General features: G+C 34.3%; 1 protein-coding gene across 1 annotated transcript; it reads left to right on the forward strand.

The window, feature by feature from the left end:
- The first annotated feature begins 5,766 nt into the window (after positions 1-5,766).
- On the forward strand, positions 5,767-10,263 carry LOC149556549 (uncharacterized). Its single transcript, XM_089830861.1, has 5 exons — positions 5,767-6,851; positions 6,981-7,167; positions 7,476-8,011; positions 8,343-8,789; positions 9,572-10,263. The coding sequence occupies exons 1-5, from the start codon at positions 6,684-6,686 to the stop codon at positions 9,665-9,667; spliced, it is 1,434 nt and encodes a 477-aa protein (XP_089686987.1). The 5' UTR covers positions 5,767-6,683; the 3' UTR covers positions 9,668-10,263.
- Positions 10,264-24,358: the final 14,095 nt, after the last annotated feature.

Here is a 24,358-nt window from a genome sequence, read left to right on the forward strand (position 1 = left end):
TTATGAGCCAAGCTTAAAGAGAAATATAAATCATATTAGATAAGAGGAGAAAGATTTGGATTTCTGAGTAATTAGACATAGTGCCAGAGAGAGTTGAGCTAAAGAGAAATATTAAGAGGAGAAGATGAGTGACAAAAAAGTTCATCCTCAACGAGTTATTGTTCCCTACAAAGAAAAAAAAAGAGCTTACACCACAAAATAATAGAAGGAGAATGTCTACAAGAGCTAGAAGAGACAATGGCACAAGTGATCAAAATCAGAAGGTCGCAGAGCGAAGAGAAGGGCAAAGTATTGCAGCAAATTGGTCAAGAGAGTATATCAAAGATCTATATCAAGCCAAACTATTATCTATGACTTTCTTGTTGTTTACTTACTTTTGCAATAGTAAATCCAAATGAGGGTGAACCCTAGAGGGTTCTTTGTATAAATCCATTAACAAGGTGACACATTAACTTATGTTCCAAAGTCCTTTAATGAGGCCACTCCTAATAGGGAAAGCTCTTGATAGGTCTCTCTCAAATTCTTTAATATGGTGATACCTTACAATATCATTGTACAATCTTTTAATAGTGATAAGCTCTTGGCTAGATGCACTTCATAAGAGTGCAAATTCGTGAGGATCGACTCACATATGTTTCTTTTACCCTAGTTGGGTTTCCATTAGATAAATTTCTCTTTAGCAAGTGTTGAGAATGATTTAAAAGGAAAATGGTGAACCTACTAAATATATTGATTCATCCCCTTCCCCACCTTCCCCCAATAGTATAATGACTTGTGGTTGGGACTCTAACATGTGGATAAGTGCACAACATTGTGGTGCCAAAAGGAGGGTATAAGTGACCACTTTTCTTTCTTTCAAAATCAATGATTTCTGAACTTTGACAAGAATTTGAAGATAGTTATGCTCAAAATTTCAAGATATGACAAAAACAAAAGTACTCGTCCTTTGAATCTAGTTTTTGAAATGTTGATTTGTTTTTAAAAATGGCTTATTTTTAGGCCCTCAAAAAGGGGGCCATAGAAAGTGGTATTTCTTTTTTTTTTTTAAACATAACATAGTGCAAAGTGTGGCCCCCCTAAAATTTTAACTTTTATTTTGAAATTCTTTAATCGCTCTTGTCAAAAGTTACCTAACAGATTGTACTTTATCCTAAAAATTTTGGGTAATTTTATAATGTGCATTTTTTAATGAACTTTGTAAGTGGACACATCCCAAAAATATAAAATATATGCGTGCTCCCCCTAGAAATTATTGAAAACTAATCCAAAATAAATAATTTTTTTTTCAAAGTGTGTAGAATGAAGTCTAGTTTCTAAAAAAATAACTTGTTGCAAAATTCAATGAACAAGCTAAAATCTACACTAGAATTAGTAAATATTAGTTTTTGAGAGAAAATGGACATACATTCAAAAGAAATTATAGTTTAAAGGATTGAAATAATATAAATTTGAAATAAATTATATGGTTATATAGCTAACACAGAGATCTATAATATTATGTAGCCTAATTTTGCCGATTCTAAACCACAAGGAAACTTGAAGGATAGCACAGAAGAAAAATCAAGCATTTTTTTAATGTTTTCTACAAAACATGACTCAGACTAGTTTAGAACTTCCAAACCTTTGGTTTGGATCCCCAAGGAAAATCCAAGCCTTAGGCTTGGTGGTATCCAATTCATTAGATAGCATGTGTGTGCAATAGCACATACACGCTATAATGCATGAGTGCTATTTAAAGTATTATAAAATTCAAGGCTTAAATAGCACGTACAAGCTATAGTGCATGCACACTATTTAACCTTCTTATAAAAAATCAAGGCTTAAATAGAGTGTGCACACTATAATGTTTACATGTTATTTAAGTCTTCAAATTCAATAGACAGGATGTATAAAGAGAGAGGGAAGGAGAGAGGTAGAGAGAGAGAGAGAGAGTGAGAGAGAAGACTAGAGAGAGAGAAGGGAATGGGGAAAGAACATAGGATATGGTGTAGAGAGAGAGGGGGGGAATGGGGGTTCAAAGAGTACATGGGATAGGATAGGATACATAGAAAGAGAGAGAGGTACATGGAGTAGGGGATGGGGGAGAGAGAGAGTAAGGTATGGGGGTTCAAAGTATGTGGGATAGGTTAGGATGCATAGAAAGAGGGAGAGGTACATAGAGTAGGGTGTGTGTGTGTGTGTGTTTGAGAGAGAGAGAGAGAGAGAGAGAGAGAGAGAGAGGGAGTAGAGGATGGGGGTTCAAAGAGTACATGGGATAGGATGCATAGAAAGAGAGACATAGACACATATAAGGGGTTATAAAGGGTGGGAGTGGGAGAGAGAGAGAGAGAGAGAGAGAGAGAGAGAGAGAGAGAGAGCAGGGGATGGGGGCTCAAAGTGTACGTGGGATAGGATGTAAAGAAAAAGAGAGGGACATAGAGTAAGGGATGGAGAGAGAGAGAGAGAGAGAGAGAGAGAGAGAGAGAGAGAGAGAGAGAGGAGGGGGGAGATTGATAGGGAGTAGAGGATGGAGTTTCAAAAAGTACATAGGATTCAATGCATAAAAAGAGAGAGAGGGACACATAGTAGGGGGTGGGAGAGAGAGAGAGAGAGAGAGAGAGAGAGGGAGGGAGGATGGGGTAAGGAGAGAGGGAGGGAGAAATGGAAAGAGATGGGGGAGGGAGAGAGAGTGGGGAAGAGAAAGTATAGGGATTTCTATTATTGTATGTGATTTCAAATAGTGCGTACCCACCATAGCACACACACACTATGAAGAATTCCATAGTGTGTGTGCGTACGCTATGGAGAATTCCATAGTGCATGTACCTTATGGAGAATCTCATAACACACACACACACACACTATGGCTTGGGCTCAACAAGCCTATGCCCAGGCCATAGCCTGTGCACACTATTAAAAATTTTGGAAAAAAAAGGTGTCATCTTTTTGGCACCACAACTTGGTGCATTTGCCCATGTATCTCTACAATTACCGCCATAATCCTACACATCTCCTATCTTTCTAACCATATACTTTTTTCTATATTTGGACAACATTAACATAGTGAAATTTAATTTTCTTTGCTAATATCTTGACAGGTCTCACAGACATATGTCTACCATTTTTAAAAACTCTTGATCTACTTGACCTATTGCAAAATAAACTAAATATTATTGTTCTACACTTGACTCCATACACTTTAAAAAAAGAATACATTTTCAATTATTTTGATGGAAGTTGTCCTCAATGCACAAACATATCTAGACTTTCAAGATATAGTCACTTCAAAAAATCATTAAAAAATTACTAAACATAAAATTACAAAAAAAAATACACAACTTATAGATCTTAGTCTTACCTACCATCCTACTATATGATTTTTCAAAATAAATTTAACTATATTTTTTGTTAAGTGCATGAAAATAGCCATGTTATATTTTTCTATAAACAAATGAATGATGTTATGTGCAGAAATGGTTGGACCCTCTTAATCTTATACATGTTTAACAAACTTAGTAGTTTAGAAATTAGATTTAGAGCACTACAATTCTTATTCTTTACACATCTTCTAATTTTAGTGCAAGACCCTCAAATTTCTCTTTGAATTTTAGGTTCATCTGATTTCAAAAAAAAGTGTCCACTTATGCCCCCTTTTTGCACACCATCTTTGTGCTCTTACCCAACAATAGTAACATTTTCTCTAAAGACATTGCCACCCATCAAAAAAATTGTTCAAATGCCCAAAACTCTAGTTGTAAGCCATGTACTCTAACCCAAATAGGGGTAGCACTTCTCAAGTCTATCTTTGGATCAAAACATGGTTTGCATTTGTAGAGGGAAACAAAGCATTTTCAAAGGTCTTGATACTAGCTAGGACAACCCACAAATCCTCCTCCAAGGTAAAATAGAACAAGGAGCCCCTTCAGTACCATGCTTGGATGACACTTCTAATTAGATTACATTTTGTTGCACTCCATTTCTATAACATATCTATTAAGGGCCTGAAGGGAAAACAATTCCCCACAAGCACACCTTTCCATGAAGTGACCAAATGAAATAAAGGAATCAAGGAGTGTAAGATCAACATCCTCAACATTTTAGGAGAGGTTCAATCTTGCTTCCAAATCATTTGACCTTGAGAAAAGATCTAGAAAGGCATCTTTTCAATCATTTCTATTTGGTCTAGATGTTTGGACATTAGTGTTGGGATAGGGAATATGCTCCATCTAGCATGGAGTGTACCCACCACCATACAACAAAGATTCAAGCTTGAAGATTATAGAGGTTGCAAAGATATTTTTTATTAAAAATGCTCGATTATATGTTGACAGCAATATGGTGTGATGATTAAGGCGTGTTGTTGTTGTTCTTTCCATTAAAGTTAAAGGCCTTTTCAGGTTGTATTGTTGAATTTTTAAATTGAGATGAAGTCCTTCGTTTGTGACATTCTCACACATCATCAACACCTATAGAACCTCCTCATTTCATAACTCTACATAAAAAAATATTTTCTTTTACTCTATATAAAAAAAATTTCATCAATAAATAACATATTGTATTGATACTACTCCACACCTAATTGATAAAGATATTAAAAGTTAACTCTTTGTCCCTCTATGTCCCTATAAAGAATGAGCATTTTTTAAGTTACCTTGTAAAAATTATTATTATTATTAATTAATATCATCTTAATGGGTAGGATGAAACGCTATTAACGTACTGAATAAATAAGGAAAGTTCTTGATGTTTAGTAGCGTGGTCTACATCTTGCATAGAAAGAAGAGATGTCAATATTAGCATGGAAGAAGTAATGTTATTTAGATTACCTTCCAATTTTCTTGCTGGTGAAGAATCGCAAAAATACATTTTTAAATGGCCTTCACTAAACGACCGCAAAGAAGCCAGCAGCGTGAGGTACCGATTTATTCCCGAGTTCTTGGATTGCATTGGAACCGTTCCTACAAAAATAATGGGATCCAGTCTAGAAACCCAACAGCGTAAGGCGGAGATTGTTTCCTCAGATCTTGGACAGCATGAGCACCGTTCATACGAGCTCAATGGGATCCAGTCCAGGCAAAGTATACTTTAGACCTTTGAATTGGGTGAACGTAATCTTGTAAGAATTATTATTATTTACTCTATAGTTGAAGGATTGATGACACTAAGTAATCACATGATTGGAAGTACTTGCATATTATCAAAAAGCATGATTTTTATTGGAATGATAACCTTTGAAATTTAACTTTGCAGTTGGTTCATGTCATGGCTATTGACTTATTTGCTCAAGCAATGACTAATCAAACCTGATGTCTTGTCACGGAGATAAAGTGAAGTTTGATCTTGGATTGAAAAGCAAACCAAGCATGATAATATGGAGTTTATGAATCAAGCAACCCATTATCCCATATATACCAAGCGAGACAAGGAAAATGATAATCTAGCTTAAGTTAAAGAGTGTCTTGGAAGATACTCTGTACCCTATATTTCATGACCTAGGAACCTCCATTTTAACCTACCCACAAATACTCGGAGTTGAGATGTCATACACAAAAATGAATGAATTGCTATCTAGTTTGCCCACATAACACTCTTCCATTACAATGGATGGCTAAAGCTTGGTGAAGAAGAACCTTTAAGGCCCCACCTGCAAGTGTCATTCCCTTTCTCCGGACCCACATTTTGTTTAATACAAAACCCAAATTATTTCCATGATTTGAGGCTCATGTATGTATGAACAGCATTTGATTTTCTACCTTTTAGTGGTATTTTTCCCTTTTAGTTTACTTGGATCACACGGCACCTCTTATTTTCCTCAATACTTTGTAGCTACACTCTATCCGTTCTGATAAGCAGCCTCTAAGTGTGCTTTTCTAGGTTGCATCGAAGAAACAATGGAGAAATCCTTGAAAAAAATCAAAGATTTTGCTTGCAGTTTGCGGCTGTATGATTGGAATAATGGTTTTTAGCTTTAGTATCTTCAGTAATAGTCCTGGTTTTGAGGCTTCATCTTTATTAGGGCTTTTTTTTTCCTCTATGAGGGTGTGAAATAATGGGGCACCCCCCCTGCTTTTCTTTATTGAGAACCCATGTGGTGATGGGCTTTGGAATACTGATATAGTTTGGGCTTTATTCTGCTTTTTGGGGGAATTTCTTGGCATGCTTTTGGAAAATGGTGCTCAGTTTCCATGGATTACTAAATTAGTGGCTTCTAGTTTTGTCTGTTTGAGTTCAAAGATTGCTCAGTAAATTGATATTCTGATGGTGGTGATGATTATAAACAGGCAGAGAGAAGAGCTAAAGTGGCAGATGTCAGAAGTTTTTAAATTTTTGCTTTGATTTTATAGATTCACTTTTTTGTGAGGTCACCTTGTACTCAGAGATCTAATCTTAATATGCTCTCCATACGCTTTTCTTTACATTATGCTCAAGCAATCGACTTTATCACATTCCTGTTTGTAAGAGTAAAGGATATTATCAATATCAATATCAAATTTTTTCGCTTTCCGCTTTTTGCCAGAATTGGACGTAATCTCTGAGACTGTGTTACAAGTGCTGCAGTGCTGTTGTTGTATGTGATGCCCAGCTATAATTGTGCACCAATTATGTAATCCTGGTCACTGTATTGCGTCTAGTGTACGTATTTTTGGCTTTTTTATTGAGTCGGTGTATATGTGACCATTAAATTAGGGGCTGAGCAGTTAGTTATGGTTTCTTGGCTGGGGATGAGCGACAGTATGAAATGGTTTGTCGACGGAAAGGTCAGAAATCCTCTCACCACTTCTGATTTGATCGACGCCAAGTTCGAAGAACATCAGTGTTATAGTAAGATCAGAAGGTGTCCTGCTTGTGGGTATCAGATTGAAAGAGAAAAGGTATGATAAATTCTTGATTGTGTGCATATATTTGTGAAAAAACCCACTAAGAACATGTTCATATTCTTATCAAAGTTGCCATTTTTAAGGTTTTTTTCATGAGATATGTTTTGGCATTTGTTGAAGCAGGGCATTCAGGATTGGCCAGGATTGCCTTCTGGTGTGAAATTTGACCCGACGGATCAGGAGCTGATAGAGCATCTTCAAGGGAAGGTCGGCATTGATAATTGCACTCCTCATCCTCGGATTGATGAGTTTATTCCAACACTTGAAGGAGAAGATGGGATCTGCTACACCCATCCAGAAAAACTGCCTGGTATAACATATAGTTTGTTTCTGTTATTTTTCAATTTGGGTCTCTATCTCCTTCATAAATTTATTATTACTATATTGAGATGAGCACAATGGCGGGTCTCATTTTTTTTGTATAAAAGCATTGATTCCAAATATATAAAGACAATAGGCAAGCCTGGCATTATGTATTTGTCGACCAATTTTGTGTATGTCATTGAATAACGACTGATTACATTTATTTCCTCAGAATTTCCTCAGAATAAGATGGTTTCATCAAGTTTTCATTTATTTATTACATGTCAGAGTATTGAATGAGAACAACTCTTGCAGGAATATCTAGAGACGGTCTCATAAGGCATTTCTTCCATAGGCCATCCAAGGCTTATACGACAGGCACCAGGAAGAGGAGGAAAATTCAGACAGATTGTGATGAACAAGGTGGAGAAACAAGATGGCATAAGACTGGTAAGACAAGGCCTGTGATGATTCATGGGCGGCAGAAAGGCTGCAAGAAGATACTTGTTCTCTATACCAACTTTGGCAAGCACAGGAAGCCTGAGAAAACAAACTGGGTGATGCACCAGTACCATTTGGGTTGCCAAGAGGAAGAAAAGGAAGGGGAGTTGGTTGTATCCAAGGTCTTCTTTCAGACTCAGCCAAGGCAATGCAGCTGGGAGAAGGCCTCTGATAGTGGTGATGCATCTGCTTCTGCTTCTGCTTCTGCCAAGCCATCTAGTGCCGACATTGCTGAAATTCCAAAGAGCCCCGCTGAACCATCTGAAAAGCAGCTTTATTCCTTGGATCAGCAACAAATTAAAGCAAGCTATAGCTTATCACTTGTTCCTTCTAGAGAAAGCAGCGATCAAGTATGTGACTACTGATAACAGATTTCCACAATCCATGATATTATATTCATGCTTCTGGGCAAGATTGTGTGTACGAGTTTATCAGCATCGAGTATGCTCACATTCTTAGCTATACTCACAATCTTAGCTGTGATGATGGATCATTGAATATGATCCGAAAGTCGATGATGATAAACTCACACAATCTTACCGAGAAACATGACTATAAGTACATGGCTGTAAACTTCATTTGTCCCTGTCTATAATTCTCATTTTTCCTTATGTGGGTATACAACTTAGTCCCAAGTCTTAACTAATTATCTAATTTTTACATGATAGTTGCATTTGGCAGGGAATCAACAGTAGTAGAGAGAACAAAGGCTCAGAAATTAACTCACAAGGCACGAATACCACCAATAAGGAGAACACACTGAAATCTCCAAACCAGTCAGAAATGCACACTGACATGAATAACACTGATAGAGAGAATTGGGTCACTTCATCGGATCAGGAGTCTCAAGAGCACAACCATGGTCATCATCATCATCTAGATGTGGATGAGAATTACATGACAAGACTACTCCGCTGCCATGAGACACTACAACAAGTGGGGGCTGTTTCTGGTACAAATTTTGTGTCATACGGCAGCCAGAACTTGGAGGATCTAGCAGCTGAACTGGGGCTGACACTTGAAGATCAGGCTCAAAGGCACAGGATTGTTAACAACAATGCAGTGTCTCCGCACAAGATCAATTCACTTGAAGACATCTTCATGGATACGTCCACTGAAATTAAAGAGGTACAACCTAATCACAACTCCATTAAAACTCCATCGAAACTGCAATCTTGGGTACAAAGATCAATCATTGGTACCCAAGATTGCAGTTTTAAGGTAGTGGGTGATCAAATTTTCATGAGAGAAACTTAATGTTTGGAAAAACCATTATTATCAAATTCAATTCCCTAGACTACAATCTTTCATGCTAACGAATTAGAACTTGTTGCATTTGTACCCAAGACTGGAGCTTTAAGTTAGCGAGTGATCAAATCTTCATCCGAGAAACTTAATTTGGAATGCTTAAGCAAATCATGATAATATCATTGTGCATTGATGCTAACGAGATAGAACTTGTTGAATTGGTGCCCAAGATTGCAGTTTTAGGGTAGTGGGATATCAAAATTTCATGAGCGAAACTTAATTTCGGATTTGCTATGGGAAAACCATGATTATCAAATTGAATCCTTAGCCTGCAATCTTTCATGCTAACGAAATAGAGCTTGTTGCGTTTGCACCCATGATTGCAGCTTCATATTAGTGGGCGATCAATTCTTCATCAAAAAAAGTTAATATAGAATGCTTGAGCAAATCATGATTATATCATTAGTCATTGACGCTAACGAGATAAAACTTGTTGAATTGGTGCCCAAGATTGCAGTTTTAGTGTAGTGGGTGGTCAAATCTTGATCGACAAAAGTTAATTTGGAACGTTTAGGAAGATTTTGATTAGCTTATCCAAGTCCTTAAGACTAATTACAAATGCTAACGTCAAAAATCCTTGCTTTGTTGACGTGAACTTGCAGGAACCTTTGTCAACCAACCAGGAAACAGAATGGCTAAAGTACCCATTTTGGACAGATTCTGACCACACTGGACCCATGGACAGAAGATTAATATAGGAGGTATCTAGCTACTATCTAGAGGACCTACTACATTCAGTTTCATACAAGTTTGCTATAATACATTTTGTCCCAAAATCACTCACAAAATCCAAGCTCTCTATCTTATCTCTCTTGCACGTGTTGTACAAATCTAAGCCACCATTTTATAACTAAAAGAGAACTACTGAGTGCAACTGCTTATACCTGTATCTTCACTTTCAGAAGAACCCTACACAGAGTTGCTTCCCTTTACAGGTTGCTTTATCCAAAAGAAGCTGTCTAACAGAATATATATCATTATCAAACTGTAATTTTTTTAGTATCTTCATGCAAGCCATGATTATATTGCCCTTGTGGGCACTGCTCTATAATCATTGTTGTTTTATATTCCTTGTATTTGAGTAAAGATCACCTGGCTCAGATCCAGGCAAAAAAAAATATCAAGATTTAACAATATGATATTGCATTTCTATTCTCTGTAATAAGAAAAGCCTCAGCTTTTAGTGCTTGTAGAAGTCCGGCATAATTTTGCCCACTGCTCAGTACGTGAAAAGCATGATTGTATTATGCTCTTTACATTGAATATAGTGTGATCTGAAGGAATTTTTTTTCCACTTGGCTTTAGGAAGGCTGTATTATGCAGCATGGTGCGTGCATAATTAGCCAGAATATAACTTAAAGAGTTTTGTGTTGTAGGCAATCATTACTGACGTCATTCCCTTGAAACTTTTATCTCTACTATGGTATTACAAATGTGCTTCAAACATTTGTTTTGAAATAATATATCATTTCTTTGGTGGCTTTATGATCAAGAATTTATCTGGGTTTCTTTGCTTTTCTTTTCTTGATCCATCTTCTTTCTCAATCTTTCCAACTTGCAGACTCTTTGAATCTAATCTGTCTCGTGAGATCATAGGAGTCAGTGTTTTTTGAAACTTGGTAACTATTACTATTATATTGTTATATGATTCAAGGTGGTTTATAAAGATTTCTTTCGGCGGCCAAATACGTGCACCAACAATTATGTACAAAGATTAAGACAAAATAACAACGTGAAGTGCAGAAGAATCATTTCTTCCCCTGAAAACAAGTAATCTAAGATCATTCCATCGTTTTAGTCGCCTACATTTTGCAGCAGATTTTTTTTTAAAAATTGTTTATATAAACATCTTGCTTTCACGTTGCAGTTTTCTTTCTACTTGTAGAAATCTAATGAAACTTTTCTATTATTATATATGCTTGTGTGGCTGATCAATTCTCCATTATTCATTGCATGGAATTATGTCTACTGGTCTTACACGAAAAAGACTAACAGAGAGGCTGTGATAATTAAATTGCATTTTTTTATTTTATGATGCACATGTAGAGTAATGAAGAGGTTATGATAATCGACAATAGTAGAGTAATGAAGAGATTATAGTAATCAATTATCGAGCATTTAGATTCATTATTGTCAGTTCAAGTATGTACGAAGTGTTTATTTAAGTATTTGGTTAAATATATATTTTGATTATCATTTTAGTCTATAGAAGCATTTTTAAATGGGAAATACTTGATTTAATTTTGAGATAGTTTGTTTGTGTCAATAGATATGGTGTTTATAATTTTCAATTCTTTATTAAGTCAACCATTCTTGAAGTTGATATATTTGGATAAGTTCTTGTGATAAGATCTTCAATCTAAATTAAATAAAAGCTTGAACTATTATTGTTCTTTTATTTTTTAAAATTTAATTATGGATTTAGATTAAAGATCTTTTTATAGTATTTTTATGCTTGTGTACACATTCCTAATTCAAGGTGATCTTCAAATATTCCTTACATTGAAAATATTTTTTTAAATATTTTAACATTTATTCAATTTTGTTTACCAACATATTTAGTACTATATTTTATTTTCTAAATATCCTCTGTAAAATGGTCAATTCATTTCATCTAACATACTTGGAAAATAAACAAAAGGAAAAATACTAGACTACAAATATGAGCTAAGATCATTTCATTTTCATCAATGAAAGAATTACCTCTGTTGTTGTTATACACTTCTTCTACTTCATATACACTGTCACAAGACTCATTTTCAATTACATATCAATCTTCCTCATGCTGACTACAATCATCTAATTCGCTATATCTAGAATCCTTCTCTTCACACTCGGAAGACATATTATCGTTATTTACAGATTCATTACATTCATCTTGACTTTCAATGCATTCACTATATCATTAGAAGATACAATGTGTACTCTATTGTTATCACTTTCCATCTTCTTGATGAATTCTTCATCTTGCAAATGCTCTTGTAATCTTACATGTGCTGGCCATTTAACTGAATCAGGCACAAAAATATCTAGGAAAACACTAGGTAAGGAAGATTCCTTAGGTCTTGAAGAAAAAGGCATCCTCATGATTGTTGATTTAAAATTTATATAAAATTGTTCAACATTTAGACCTTGAGTACTTCCTACTGCCCTTCTTATGAAATTGATGATCTTATTGTGGATTTTCTTGTTTAACATAGCAATATTATTAGTCAAAGTTTTATAACTTTTAGAACTTGGTAGACTAACCTCATATTTGGATTTGATTCCATCTTGAAATGAAACAAAATTTCTAACTACCTCTTTCCTTAGTGCTAATAATCATTGAATAGAGGCAACCCATTCTTATCACTTAAATTTTATGAAAGGGAAAATCATAAAAAGTAAAATACCTTAAGTGCTATTTTGATTCATTGACTTGGCATGGGTGTAAATATGAAACTCCTTCACACCATTCATCAAAGCCATGTAGAGCAACCACCTCCTTGAAGATGGAAAAAGAAATCACAGTTGTGATTCATTTTCACACATTCAAAACCTTAGAACAACATATACATGCAACACTTAAACATAAATCAAGAACATATAACTTCTTATCCAAGAACTATTGACAGGAGCTTCAGATCTTCCCATACAAGATGAAAGTTCTTCAAAAAAATTAACATGAAATCAACTAGAAATACTGGTACAAAGATATAGAGTCTCCATTGATACTTGTGAGAAATAAGACATAATTTGTCACTTGACAAATCTGAAGCAGACTTTCAATTTGTAGGAAATATGTGAATCATCAAACCACTCTTGTAGATTTACAAACTAGAATAAAAGAAAAAAACAAACAAAAAAACCCTATTGTTCATTCTTGACTTTGAACTTACAACAACACTTTGAAAACAATTTTTAGCTAAACTGATTGATGATGAATCACTAGTAACACTGCAATTTATGTTCAACCCTCAAAGCTATTGTCTTCTTGGCTAAGGTAAGGAATGATATATTCAATTTATGTTAGAGATTCTTGTCCTTCTAACAAGGCTTATTGGAACTTTACTCCCCAACAGAGTTTCCATTTTGTTGGCTTCTAAATTAACAAATTTTTAATAACCTAGTGATAAGAAAACATACACCTAGGGGAAGATAATTCCCATGCTCATTGTACCTATTCAGACACTAGAGCCAACTATAAGGCTATTTACTCTCCTTCTTCTTTTAGGCATTGTATGACCTAGGCAGGTGGACCTTAGATTCTTTATATGGTACCAATGTCAAAACCTAGAAATGAATCTATATAACAGATAAAAACCCCTTAATATTCTATGTTTATGCAAACAACATAGACATGAAATAACTAATAGCATGACCTATGAACTTGATAAGCTAAGTGAGGGTAGCTCTTTTCAGCACTTCAACATGAAAGGGAAAAGAGTTTGATTAATGTGTCAAGAATGTCATCATAACCAAGGTATGCAACAACAAGAACATGCAATCTCCAAGCTGATCAATCCCTTATCCATTGGGCATTAAATAAGTTAGAACATACACATGGATACCCAAACTATACTCATATACTTAGATATTTGATCTATCCATTCACCTTGCAAATAGATATCTATCTTCAAAATGAAATTCATACTTATCAGATCCTCCCATGATCCCTACAATTTTGTCAATGCATATCAAGCAATTTACTCGAATCCTTGACCCACCAGCAAAATACACAATGGCATACAACTTCAAAACCAAGTTGTAACTGGACAATATGCACCTTGTACATATATGAAACTTTCAACAAAGATTTCTATTAATTTCCTTGAAATCAATACATCAGATGTATATAGAGGCTCAGAGAATACACAAGAAATGATTGTATAACTAATTAAATAGGATGAAAATTGAAACCTCTTCTCAACCCTAATTTCCAAAGGTGATGATCGAAATCGATTAAGCACAAGAAAGTATTCAATGCAGAAATGGATCAAGTGATGGAAAATAGGGAGCAAGGAAGTTATATGATCTTCCTATTATGTGAGAGTATGTGCTTAAATCTTGAAATAGATAAAAGGCAAATATTAACCTTGAATCTAGAAAATGCTATTTTCTAATGTCTGTATGTAATTTTTGGAAAATCTGCAACCTATTTTGCACTGGAAATGTCAAGATGAAGAAATCCTAGAAATATTTTGTCATTTTAAAGGGAGGTCGACCTTGACCCTGTTGGTAGGGCACAATCTTACCCCAAGGCACAATTCTACCCTGAAAAGTCAACCTTGACCTACACTGCTCTAACAAAATTTTTGTTCATAGATCCCACAAGTTCAATTAAAAGTATATCCAAATATGCTCTCCAATTCATTGTTCCACACTTGTATTTGCAAAAAAAAAAAAAAAAAAAATGGTTTGTATGAGGGGTTTGTCTCAATTAAACCCCATTTTGGAATCAACCTTAATAATGAAATTGAAATTGGGAATGCTAGCAAGTAGTAGAAGTAAATCTAACAATGAAGCTATGATACTTAATAGATATGCAATTGTATTTCAAATGCAAATAAGTATATTTGATATGAAAGCTTGAACATATGATTAACAAATGTAAATCAAGAACTGCATGATTGTGTGCTTAGAATCCACCTTGAAAGAAGTATGAATAGATCTTCAAGATGAACAAAGGATCTTAAAGGAAGATCACACCACCATGATGGCTAGATCTAGGATTTTGAATGATGAATCTTGACTGCTTTAATCAAATCTCTTGAAAGGCTTGAATGCTTCAATCCTTGATCTTCATTGGAGAACTTGAATTCTTGAATGATAGAATTCTTTCTTGATCTTGGAAAGTAGGTAGTTTCTCATAGATAGTGGATGTACTCATGAAAAGGTAGATAACTTGTAGATATGCATGGATGTTCTTTATAAAGGGTAGATGCCAAAATGAGGGAAGAATGTTTCCTTATATAGAGATCTAGGGTACTAGCTCCTAAAGAAGGCTAATATAGGAGCATCAAATCCCATTTAACCTTAACTCGTAGGAATAGACCTAGACAAGTAATCTAAGATCATTCCATCATTTTAGTCACCTACATTTTGCAACAATTTTTTTTCTGATTGTTTATATAAACATCTTGCTTTCACATTGCAATTTTCCTTCTACTTGTAGAAATCCAGTGAAACTTTTCTATTATTATATATGCTTGTGTGGTTGTTCAAATTCTCCATTGTTCATTGCATGAAAGCCAATGATCTTGTCTCTCATGGCATAGAATTATGTCTACTGGTCTTACATGAAAAAGACTAACAGAGAGGCTGTGATAATTAAACTACATTTTTTAATTTATTGATGAACATGTAGAGTAATGAATAGGCTATGATAATTAATAGTAGGGTAAAAAAGAGGTTATAATAATCAATTATCGAGCATTTAGATTCATTATTGTTTTTTATTAGATAAACAAGTTTTATAGGGATCTTGAAACCCAAGTTTGAGACAATACAAAAGGCTAAAAATAAGCAATTAAAGCCCAGCCAAAGGACAATGGCCAAACAAAAGGCTAGAACAACAGATCACCAAACAAAAGGTGACCAAAGTGGCAACATAACATCCACCAACACAGGTTTTGACTAGGCTCCTGAAACCCAAAGAAGATAAGGGAAAAAAGTACCCAACCATGAAACACAAAAAATTAAAATAGGTCAAAAGCTAGGGGACAAAAAAAGTATGACAGGCCAAAAAGACTAGTCATGCTTTGCCTTTAGATCCCTTCTTTTGAGAATGTAATGCCATATCAAAAGAGGCAGTGGACGGCTTGATATTTTTTCCTTTTACTATGGTCCATCCATCCTCCACCAAGCCAATAGCCTTCTGTCACTGTAAATCAGCAACACTAGAGCCAAGCCCAGAAATCCCTAAGACCAGGGGAGAGGCCACAACAGGGATATCTACAACCATAGAAGAAGGCACAAGAAGGTTTGACCCTAATAAAGAAGAATTGGAGGGCATGACCATATTTCCTTTTACTGAGGTCCATCCAACCCCCACCAAACCAGTAGCCATCTGGCTCTGAAAAGCAACAATGCCACAACCAGACCCTGAAACTCCTGAAGCCAAGGGAAAAACTACAGTAGAGGAAGATATAGCAGAAACAAGAAAAGGAACATCAACTTGAGAAGGAGCCAGAGAGGTGGCTGCTCCTAGGACACCAGAAGACATAACAACTGCATCCACAGAAGGAGCCAAAGGAGGATCCTCCATCAAATCACTAGAAGACAGGACAACAGAAACCAAAGACTGATTTGCTACAACCAAAGGTGCCAAAGGATGATCCTTTGCTGAAGAGCTAGGAACAGTAGAAGAATCCTCAACAAAAATATTTTGAAGAGAGTCAACATCACCTATAGAGAGGACCTTATGGACCATGTAGTGACCATCTAAGGCCCCTTTCCACCAAGAAGGGGACATCTTTGGTCTAGATTTACCAGCGGAGCAGTTATTGTTAGTTCAAGTATGTATGAAGTTTTTATTTAAGTATTTTGTTAAATTTATATATTTTGATTATCATTTTAGTATATAGAAACATTTTTAAATAGGAAATACTTGATTTAACTTTGATAGTTTATTTTTGTTAGTAGATTTGGTGTTTATAATTGTCAATTCTAAATATTAAGTCGACCATTCTTGAAGTTGATATATTTGGATAAGATCTTGTGATAAGATCTTTAATCTAAATTAAATAAAAACTTGAATTATTATTGTTCTATTATTTTTTAAAATTTAATTATGGATTTAGATTAAAGATCTTCTCATAGTGTTTTTTATGCTTGCGTAGACATTTCTGACTTAAGGTGATCTTCAAATATTCCTTACATTGAAAACATTTTTTAAATATTTAACATTTATTCAATTTTGTTTATCAACATTCTTTAGTACTATATTTTATTTTCTAAATATCCTCTTTAAAATGGTCAATTCATTTCATCTAACATACTTGGAAGATAAAAAAAAGGAAAAATACTAGACTACAAATATGAGCTAAGATCATTACAATTTTTTTTTTCATTTTGTTTAAACGGTCATTATCACTCTTATTGCAATACCATAATATATATTTTATAAGAAATCTTTATAATTTGGTTTATTAGACACCTTGTTTCAATGACTCAAAACTAAAGTCCCAATTTTACATGAGTTTCTTGCACTATTCTTTGTAATTCAATACATTTCACTTCTTAATATCCTTGGAGGATACTATATTTATCCTATCGATCCCCTAAAGAGATCATGTGTAAGATTTTCTATTTATAAATGTAAAATTACTTATCTATATTAAGTTATAGAAGAATACTTGAGTGGTTTGATTTATATAAGAAAATCAAGATTTTATGATTTTTATATTAATATGCATCAAATAAAATTGTTGGTTCCCTACTTATGATTGTTGGAAATATAAGAGGAGTAACTGAGGGGGAGGGGTGAATCAATTACTACAAAAATAAATTCCAGATCCCTTAGATGTCAATACAAATCAAAACACTAATTTAAACTATATTTTGCTATAACTTGGCAACTATACATGCACTTGGTTTACACTAGAAAATGTAACTTAGTTAACACTAAAATAACTCTAAAACTACCTAACATAAAAATCTTAAGATATTATCTATGTTTATCCTTATTTAGCTTAGTAGTAAAACACATAAAGGAAATAACATGAACACAAGTGACACCAAGATTTAATGTGGAAACCCTTTCTCTTTTATTTCAATGGGAACTTGATAATTTGGGAAAAACCACCAATTGCAACTAGTTAATAATTTTCACTATTCTGAAGTGAGCCTTGTTAGGAGCCAACCTTGTTAAGGGTTACAAAATGCACTATTAGGTGTGACCCTGTTAAATGATTTTATCACCCTGTTAGGAGTGACCTTATTAGAGGTCGTTAAAAACTTCAAATAGAAATGCCACCTTGTTAGAGGATTTACAAATAGCTATTAATCCAACTCTGTTAAGATATGTAGATCACTACTACAATTCTTAGAAAGTAACAATAAGATGACTTAATTTTGGATGCAACTAAATTGCTGATTACAGATCTCAATTATGGCTTGTATACTTGATCCTTCCTGATCGACTGTATCTTTGCATCTCAACAAGGATATTCTTCTTATCCTTCTAATTCTTTTCCTCTAAGCATCATCAAATCTTCTATTTTTGTTTTGCACATTCAATCCTCAACTTTACCTTATATTTATATGTTTACACATTGTCAAGGTATCTTGAATATAAACTAAATTGCTTAATATTCATCTCCTTAGTCGACTAGAACCAACAACTAAATCAATTGAACTCAATATGCCAAAAAAAGAAAATCCTTTGTTAGCAGACCCTTATCAGTAGACATTAACTCAGAAATGATTTTCCTATGTTAATCAAGTGAACTCGGTTAACAATGCATATTCACAAAGTTCCTTTGGTAACCAAGTGATCTTGGTTAACATTGATTCCATCCAAAATTTTCTTCATTAACTGAATGAGCTTGGTTAACACTCAAATTCTACAAACTTTCCTTTGATGACCAAGTGCATTCGGTAGACACTGTCTTCTAAACTAGGTAAACTTTGGAATGCTTAGCAGACACAGGAAACTATCTTCATCGCCTGAGTGAGCTCAACATACATTGAATGCTAGTGATATGACATTTTGTGTAACATCAAAGACAATACATAACTAATCAACTATTTACAGCAATCTCCTTCTTTGGCATTGATGACAACACAACATGTCATAACACAACGAAATTTTAGAGCAAGAATAAAGTAAGGAACATATCCTTAGTTTCATTCTAATTCCCATCTATGAGAACTCTCTCTATCAATGTGAACTCTCTCTGCTTTTAGTTACTCCCTCTGTCAGCAAAACTCTGTTTTCAACATCTTCTTCTAATAGAAAACTTTCCTTCTTTGATATCAGACCAAGTTTTCCTTCTTTGACATCTCTTGACATGATGAAATTTTTGTGAGATATGATAGAAAAATTCTTCCTCTTTGACATCTCATGCCAAAGAAAATGTTTAGTGAATATCAATGTACCTCATATACTAATTTCTTTTGCAATGTGTCTTGTCAATACTACATCAACTGTCTAATCTTCAACATGCTATGGTTGATGCATCACTAAAACTATATTTAGTGAGCTTCAGATAGAGGAATGGCCCTTAATTTACCTCTTAGATACAAAAATGCATCCTTAGGTAATGGCTTAGTGAATATATCTGCAACTTTCTCTTTAGTATTCACATATTCCAACCTTACCTCTTGATCTTGTACTAGATTTCTCAAAAAATGATATTTTATAACAATGTGCTTGGTTTTGGTATGCATCATAGGATTCTTTGATATATTAATTGCTTTGGTGTTATCACAGAAGATAACCATTGGATCCTTCACCTCTATCTTCATACTTTCCAACAATTTTTTGAACCAAACAACATTGGAACAATTAACTATTATTGCCATATATTTTGCCCTAGTTGTGTACTAAGAAATATAATTCTACTTTTTGCTTGTCCAAGACACTAGTCTTTTACCAAGAAAGAATGTTGCACCACTTGTGCTCTTTTTGTCATCAAAAATTCATGCCCAATCAAATTTTTTGAATGCTTTCAAATTCAAATGCCTATTTTTCATACCATAATCCATAGTTTTAGTACCTTTTAGATATCTCATGATTCTCTTTGGAATTTGCTGAAAATTTTGCCACCATACCAACTGCTAATACAATATTAGGCCTTGTGTACACTACATACTACAATTCCAATCATTGATCTATATGTGGTTTGATCTACCTCTTTGAAATACTCATTTTTGGAAAGCTTATGTCTAGTAGACATAGGTGTTCCAACAGGTTTTGAATCTTCCATTCCAAACTTCTTTAGTATCTGCTTGATATATTTGAATTGAGTAATATAGATGCCATCTTTCTTCTACTGGATCTACAATCCAACAAAGAATTTTATCTCTCCAAACATGAATATCTAAAATTCTATACTCATCTCTACTGAGAATGTCTTGCATAAATCATCATTTCCTATAAATAAAGTGTCATCCACAAATATTTCAGCCAACACAATCTTCTTGTCTAGTCCTTTGATATACAGATTGATGTTATCATTTGTTCTTTGAAAACTAATCTTTATCAAGTAGTTATGAAGTCTTTCATACCAAGCTCGAGGAGCTTTCTTGAGAGTATAAAATGCTTTGTATAATTTGTAGACCATATCCCTTTTGCTAGGATCTACGAAACCTTCAGGTTGTTCTATGTAGACTTCTTCACCAAGAATGTAGATTTTACATCCATTTGATACACTTTAAATCCTCTTTGTGTTGCATATGCTAATAAAGTTCTAACACCTTCTAATATTTTAATAGGACCAAAAGTTTCACCATAATCAATACCTTCTTCTTGAGAATAGCCTTTACAAACTAACCTTTCTTTGTTTCTTGAAACTTTTTCATCTTAATTTAGCTTATTTCTGAATACCCACTTTGTGCCATTACATTTTTATCCTTGGGTCTAGGAATGAGAGTCCAAGTTTTATTCTTCTCTATCTGTTCTATTTCTTCATTCATAGCTTTAATCCAAATTTCATTATCCAAAGCATCTTTAAAATTTCTAGGTTCAAATTTAGCAAGCAAACATGTACCTTTTGATGGCCTGATTTTTTGCTCACCCGGTTTATGGAATATTTTTTGAAAAATTAGGAAGAAATGCATTGAGAATAAGCTAAGATTTATGAATTTTGTGTTAGCCCTTAAGAAAAACCCTAGGTCAAAATTTTCCATACTTGTGATCAATAGAAAAACTTTTTCAAAAAATTGATTTTACAAGTCCAAAGTAAGGATATGCAATTTTTCTTGATATATCTATATCCTTATTTTCCATGTCAAGCTTTCACATTAATTATTTTTGACTTTCTCTATGATTAAGTCATGATTTTGTGAAGTTTTCGTTAACACAACATTGCACCCCTTTTCCACGGGCCATTTCAAAGGTAGCAAGGGAGCAAAATAGCTTTTTTTTAAGCTCTGCATGGCTTTGTAGCAGTCAACAACAACTATTTCTTTTAAAGTTGTGAATGATCAAAAAGGAGTATAAGGACAAGATTGTAGGTCTTCTTTACCACAGTTAGCAAGTGGAAACCATGCAAACAAAGAAGGATATTGTGCAGGCACATCCTCATAGCTGAGTTGAAATAACCAAAGGTTAATGGAGCAAAGTGGAAAAATGCTCTAGATTGCATCATCACTGAGTTACATGTTGAGTTAAGTTTATTAGTGGAGATGATACAAAATAGGGTGAAGCAGCCAATTTAAGAGTTAATCACATGATCGCATGGTTAAGTGGCTAAGATAGTTTTCATGTTGCAAAGTCACAAAGAAGGTATGGGTAGTCAAAAGAAATGTTTATCCCTGCTTTGCAAAGGTTCAAGTATAGTTAAGATTTGAAGTTGCAATGAGTAGATCATAGTGATCACACAATCAAACTTTACACTATCACATTGTCGCTGGAGTTAGTTTCTAACTCATGGAGAAGGTAGCAAAGTGGTGAATGTAGTTCATTGCACTATCACAAGTTCTAACCCCAGTTAATGAGTTGACTTTGTGAATGAGTGAATGCAATAAAATGATTAAGGATGTAGTGCATCACATATTCAAAAGGATTTGTGTAAAAGGTAAAGTTCAAGTCATGATGTTGTGATAGAGGAATGACCGTTAGATGAAAGAATGAATGCAACATCGCACGGTTAATAGAGATGTCTTGTAAAACTATTGTGAAGGGCCGATAATATTAAAATATGAAGTAGCACAATATCACAAGCTTTAAAGGTATTAAGTGATGAATGACACAAAGCTAAAAAGTACTAAGAAATGAAGCCCTAATCGCATGGTTGCAGATGTGAATAGGAAATGAAGAGATTCTAGAATGAAATGGTGAAATAATCTTATGCACAATGTCACACCTATGATTCTTAAGGAATAAAATGTTTTTTCAATAGAAAAGTCTAAGTTGGATAACGATGGGATGAGTTGGATGTTCAAAAATCTAGAAAAGCATAGATTTGGCCTATTTTTTGAGAAGTGATAGGTTTCAAGTGTGTCACCCTTAAATGCTAATTAAAGCCACACTCTCATCATAGAAATTGATAAAGCCTTGACATTAATAGATTTTCTTTACTATTTTCTTAATAATCTAAATTTTTTGAGTGATTGTAAGTGCATATGTGATATCTAAGTGATTTTTCATCATTCTAACATATAGGATTAATCATTTTTCTTGCAGAAAATGACTTAGAGAGAGGGAGAGTTAATTGCACAAGCAATAATTGAACAACCAGATGCCCCACCAAAGGTTCCAAGTACATTTTTAGAGGAATGGATTCACAATTTTCTTGGTTCAACTAATGCATAGAAAGCAGATGATTTAGCATTCAATATCCCATATGTATTATGTAGAGATGCAGAGGTGCTTGATAGGAATGGGTATGAATTGTCATTGTTCTTCTACAAGAACAGAGTTATAGAAGTTCCAGTATGTAACCCATAGGTGAGGAATTTGGGCAAGCTAATTATGCTAAAAGTATTCATGGACGTAGACCTAGTAAAAGCCTTAATCAAATGTTATACTGTTGTCAATAAGACATTCCATAGAAAGGATAGAAGTGTTTTCTTATGCCTAGATAAAGAGACATTTATAGAAGCTTTTGAGTTGGGAGGACCTATGTCAATGCCCATAGAAGTTGAGAAATTAATTGATAATTTCAAGAGTCACAAGAATTTCTATATGGGTCAGAATATGACCAGACATATTTCACCTTCAAAGAAGAGTGTGGGATAAATTCCAAAGAAGAAGGATCTAGACGAACACATGCCATTGGAATTTTTCCAAAGATATTTTCAAAACACTGTGTTTGGGATCAATAAACTTCTAGGGTTAGATAGAACTATGGAAGAATTATTAGGACATTACATTATGGCCTTAAATGTCTAGGACCCAAACCACAATGTTGGATATGACTTTGTGGAGTATTATTGAGTGGATCCACAAAGACATCACTATTGTGAAACAAGGAGATTTGAAGGGTTTCAATTTCCACCATTATTCTCTACTCATGCATTTGATCCTTTTCAAGAACTCAAACATGTTTGATTAAAGTTTCTTCGAGTACACTCAAGAATGGGGAGAAAGATTGCCAGTGCAAATATGGACAAGGGTATGTCAAATGTTCTACCCATATTCCAATGTCATTTATTTTCATAATAATTTTGTTTATCTTGTGATAAAAATGATACGATTGATAGTTGAAAGAATCCCTAAGATCATTAGAAAGGTTGTTAAACCTAATATGTGTTTTTATGTGGAAAAAAAATTAAATCATGATTGGGGTAGTGTCTTTTTGTTTGAAGAGTATATTGTTATTAGGGGTTTTGGATGCCCTCAAACACCACACATTTTACCCAAATATGTACCTAAAATGTTAGGTCTTGTGGAAGTATCCTAGCAGCTAATTTCTTTAAAAAAATAACACTTAGGTAAAGATGTTAAGAAATATGTTAGAAATTCTTTAGAATAATTGAGATGGTAGGGGGGGGGGGGGGGGGTGAGAGAGGTGAATCAGTTATTCAAGGTCCAAATGTCCTGTTAAATTTTTTTCACTAAGTATAGTGAGCTCTTTAAACTAATCATGCATCCAAGCTAAACATTCATCTTAGCAAGTTATTGAAAAATCAACATGCAAGAATAACACATAACACAATGATTTAGGTGGAAACCCAAATTGGGAAAAACCACCAGTAACATGCTACTCAATTCTCACTCTTTTGAAGTGATGCCCTGTGAAAGGCTACAACACACTGTTAAATGTGACCTGGTTAAAGGATTTCAACCACCCTGTTATAAGTGGGCCTAGTTAGAGGACTTTAAAACATTCACTTGGAATTCCACCCTATTAAAGGATTTATAAATAGTTTTTAAACCAACCTAAGTCCATAGAATTTTACGCTAATTGATTCAATTACAAGAGAGTAACAATAAGGGCTTTTGACCTGATACAACTCACAACTTAACTTGTAGATTTTAGATCTCAATTCAGCTCACAAAATTGCTTGGCTTTCAATCTCTGTAGCTTTGACACCTTGTCCTCTTTTCAAGCTTTGTCTCCTTGAGTCTCCATGCTTGTTGTGCCAATGCAATCACCTCTGTGGTCAATTACCAAAGCAAAGTCTTTGTACTCTATTCCTCCCTCTCGATGTCTTCTCCTTAACACTACATAATATCTCTAGCCAACCATTCAACCACTTGGCAACTTAGCAACTCTTGCTTCTTGACCTGTAACTCCTTA

The sequence above is a fragment of the Cupressus sempervirens genome, chromosome 5, assembly GCF_028749045.1.
Source record: "Cupressus sempervirens isolate cs-2001-9-10 chromosome 5, ASM2874904v1, whole genome shotgun sequence".
Classification (NCBI taxonomy): Eukaryota; Viridiplantae; Streptophyta; class Pinopsida; order Cupressales; family Cupressaceae; genus Cupressus; species Cupressus sempervirens.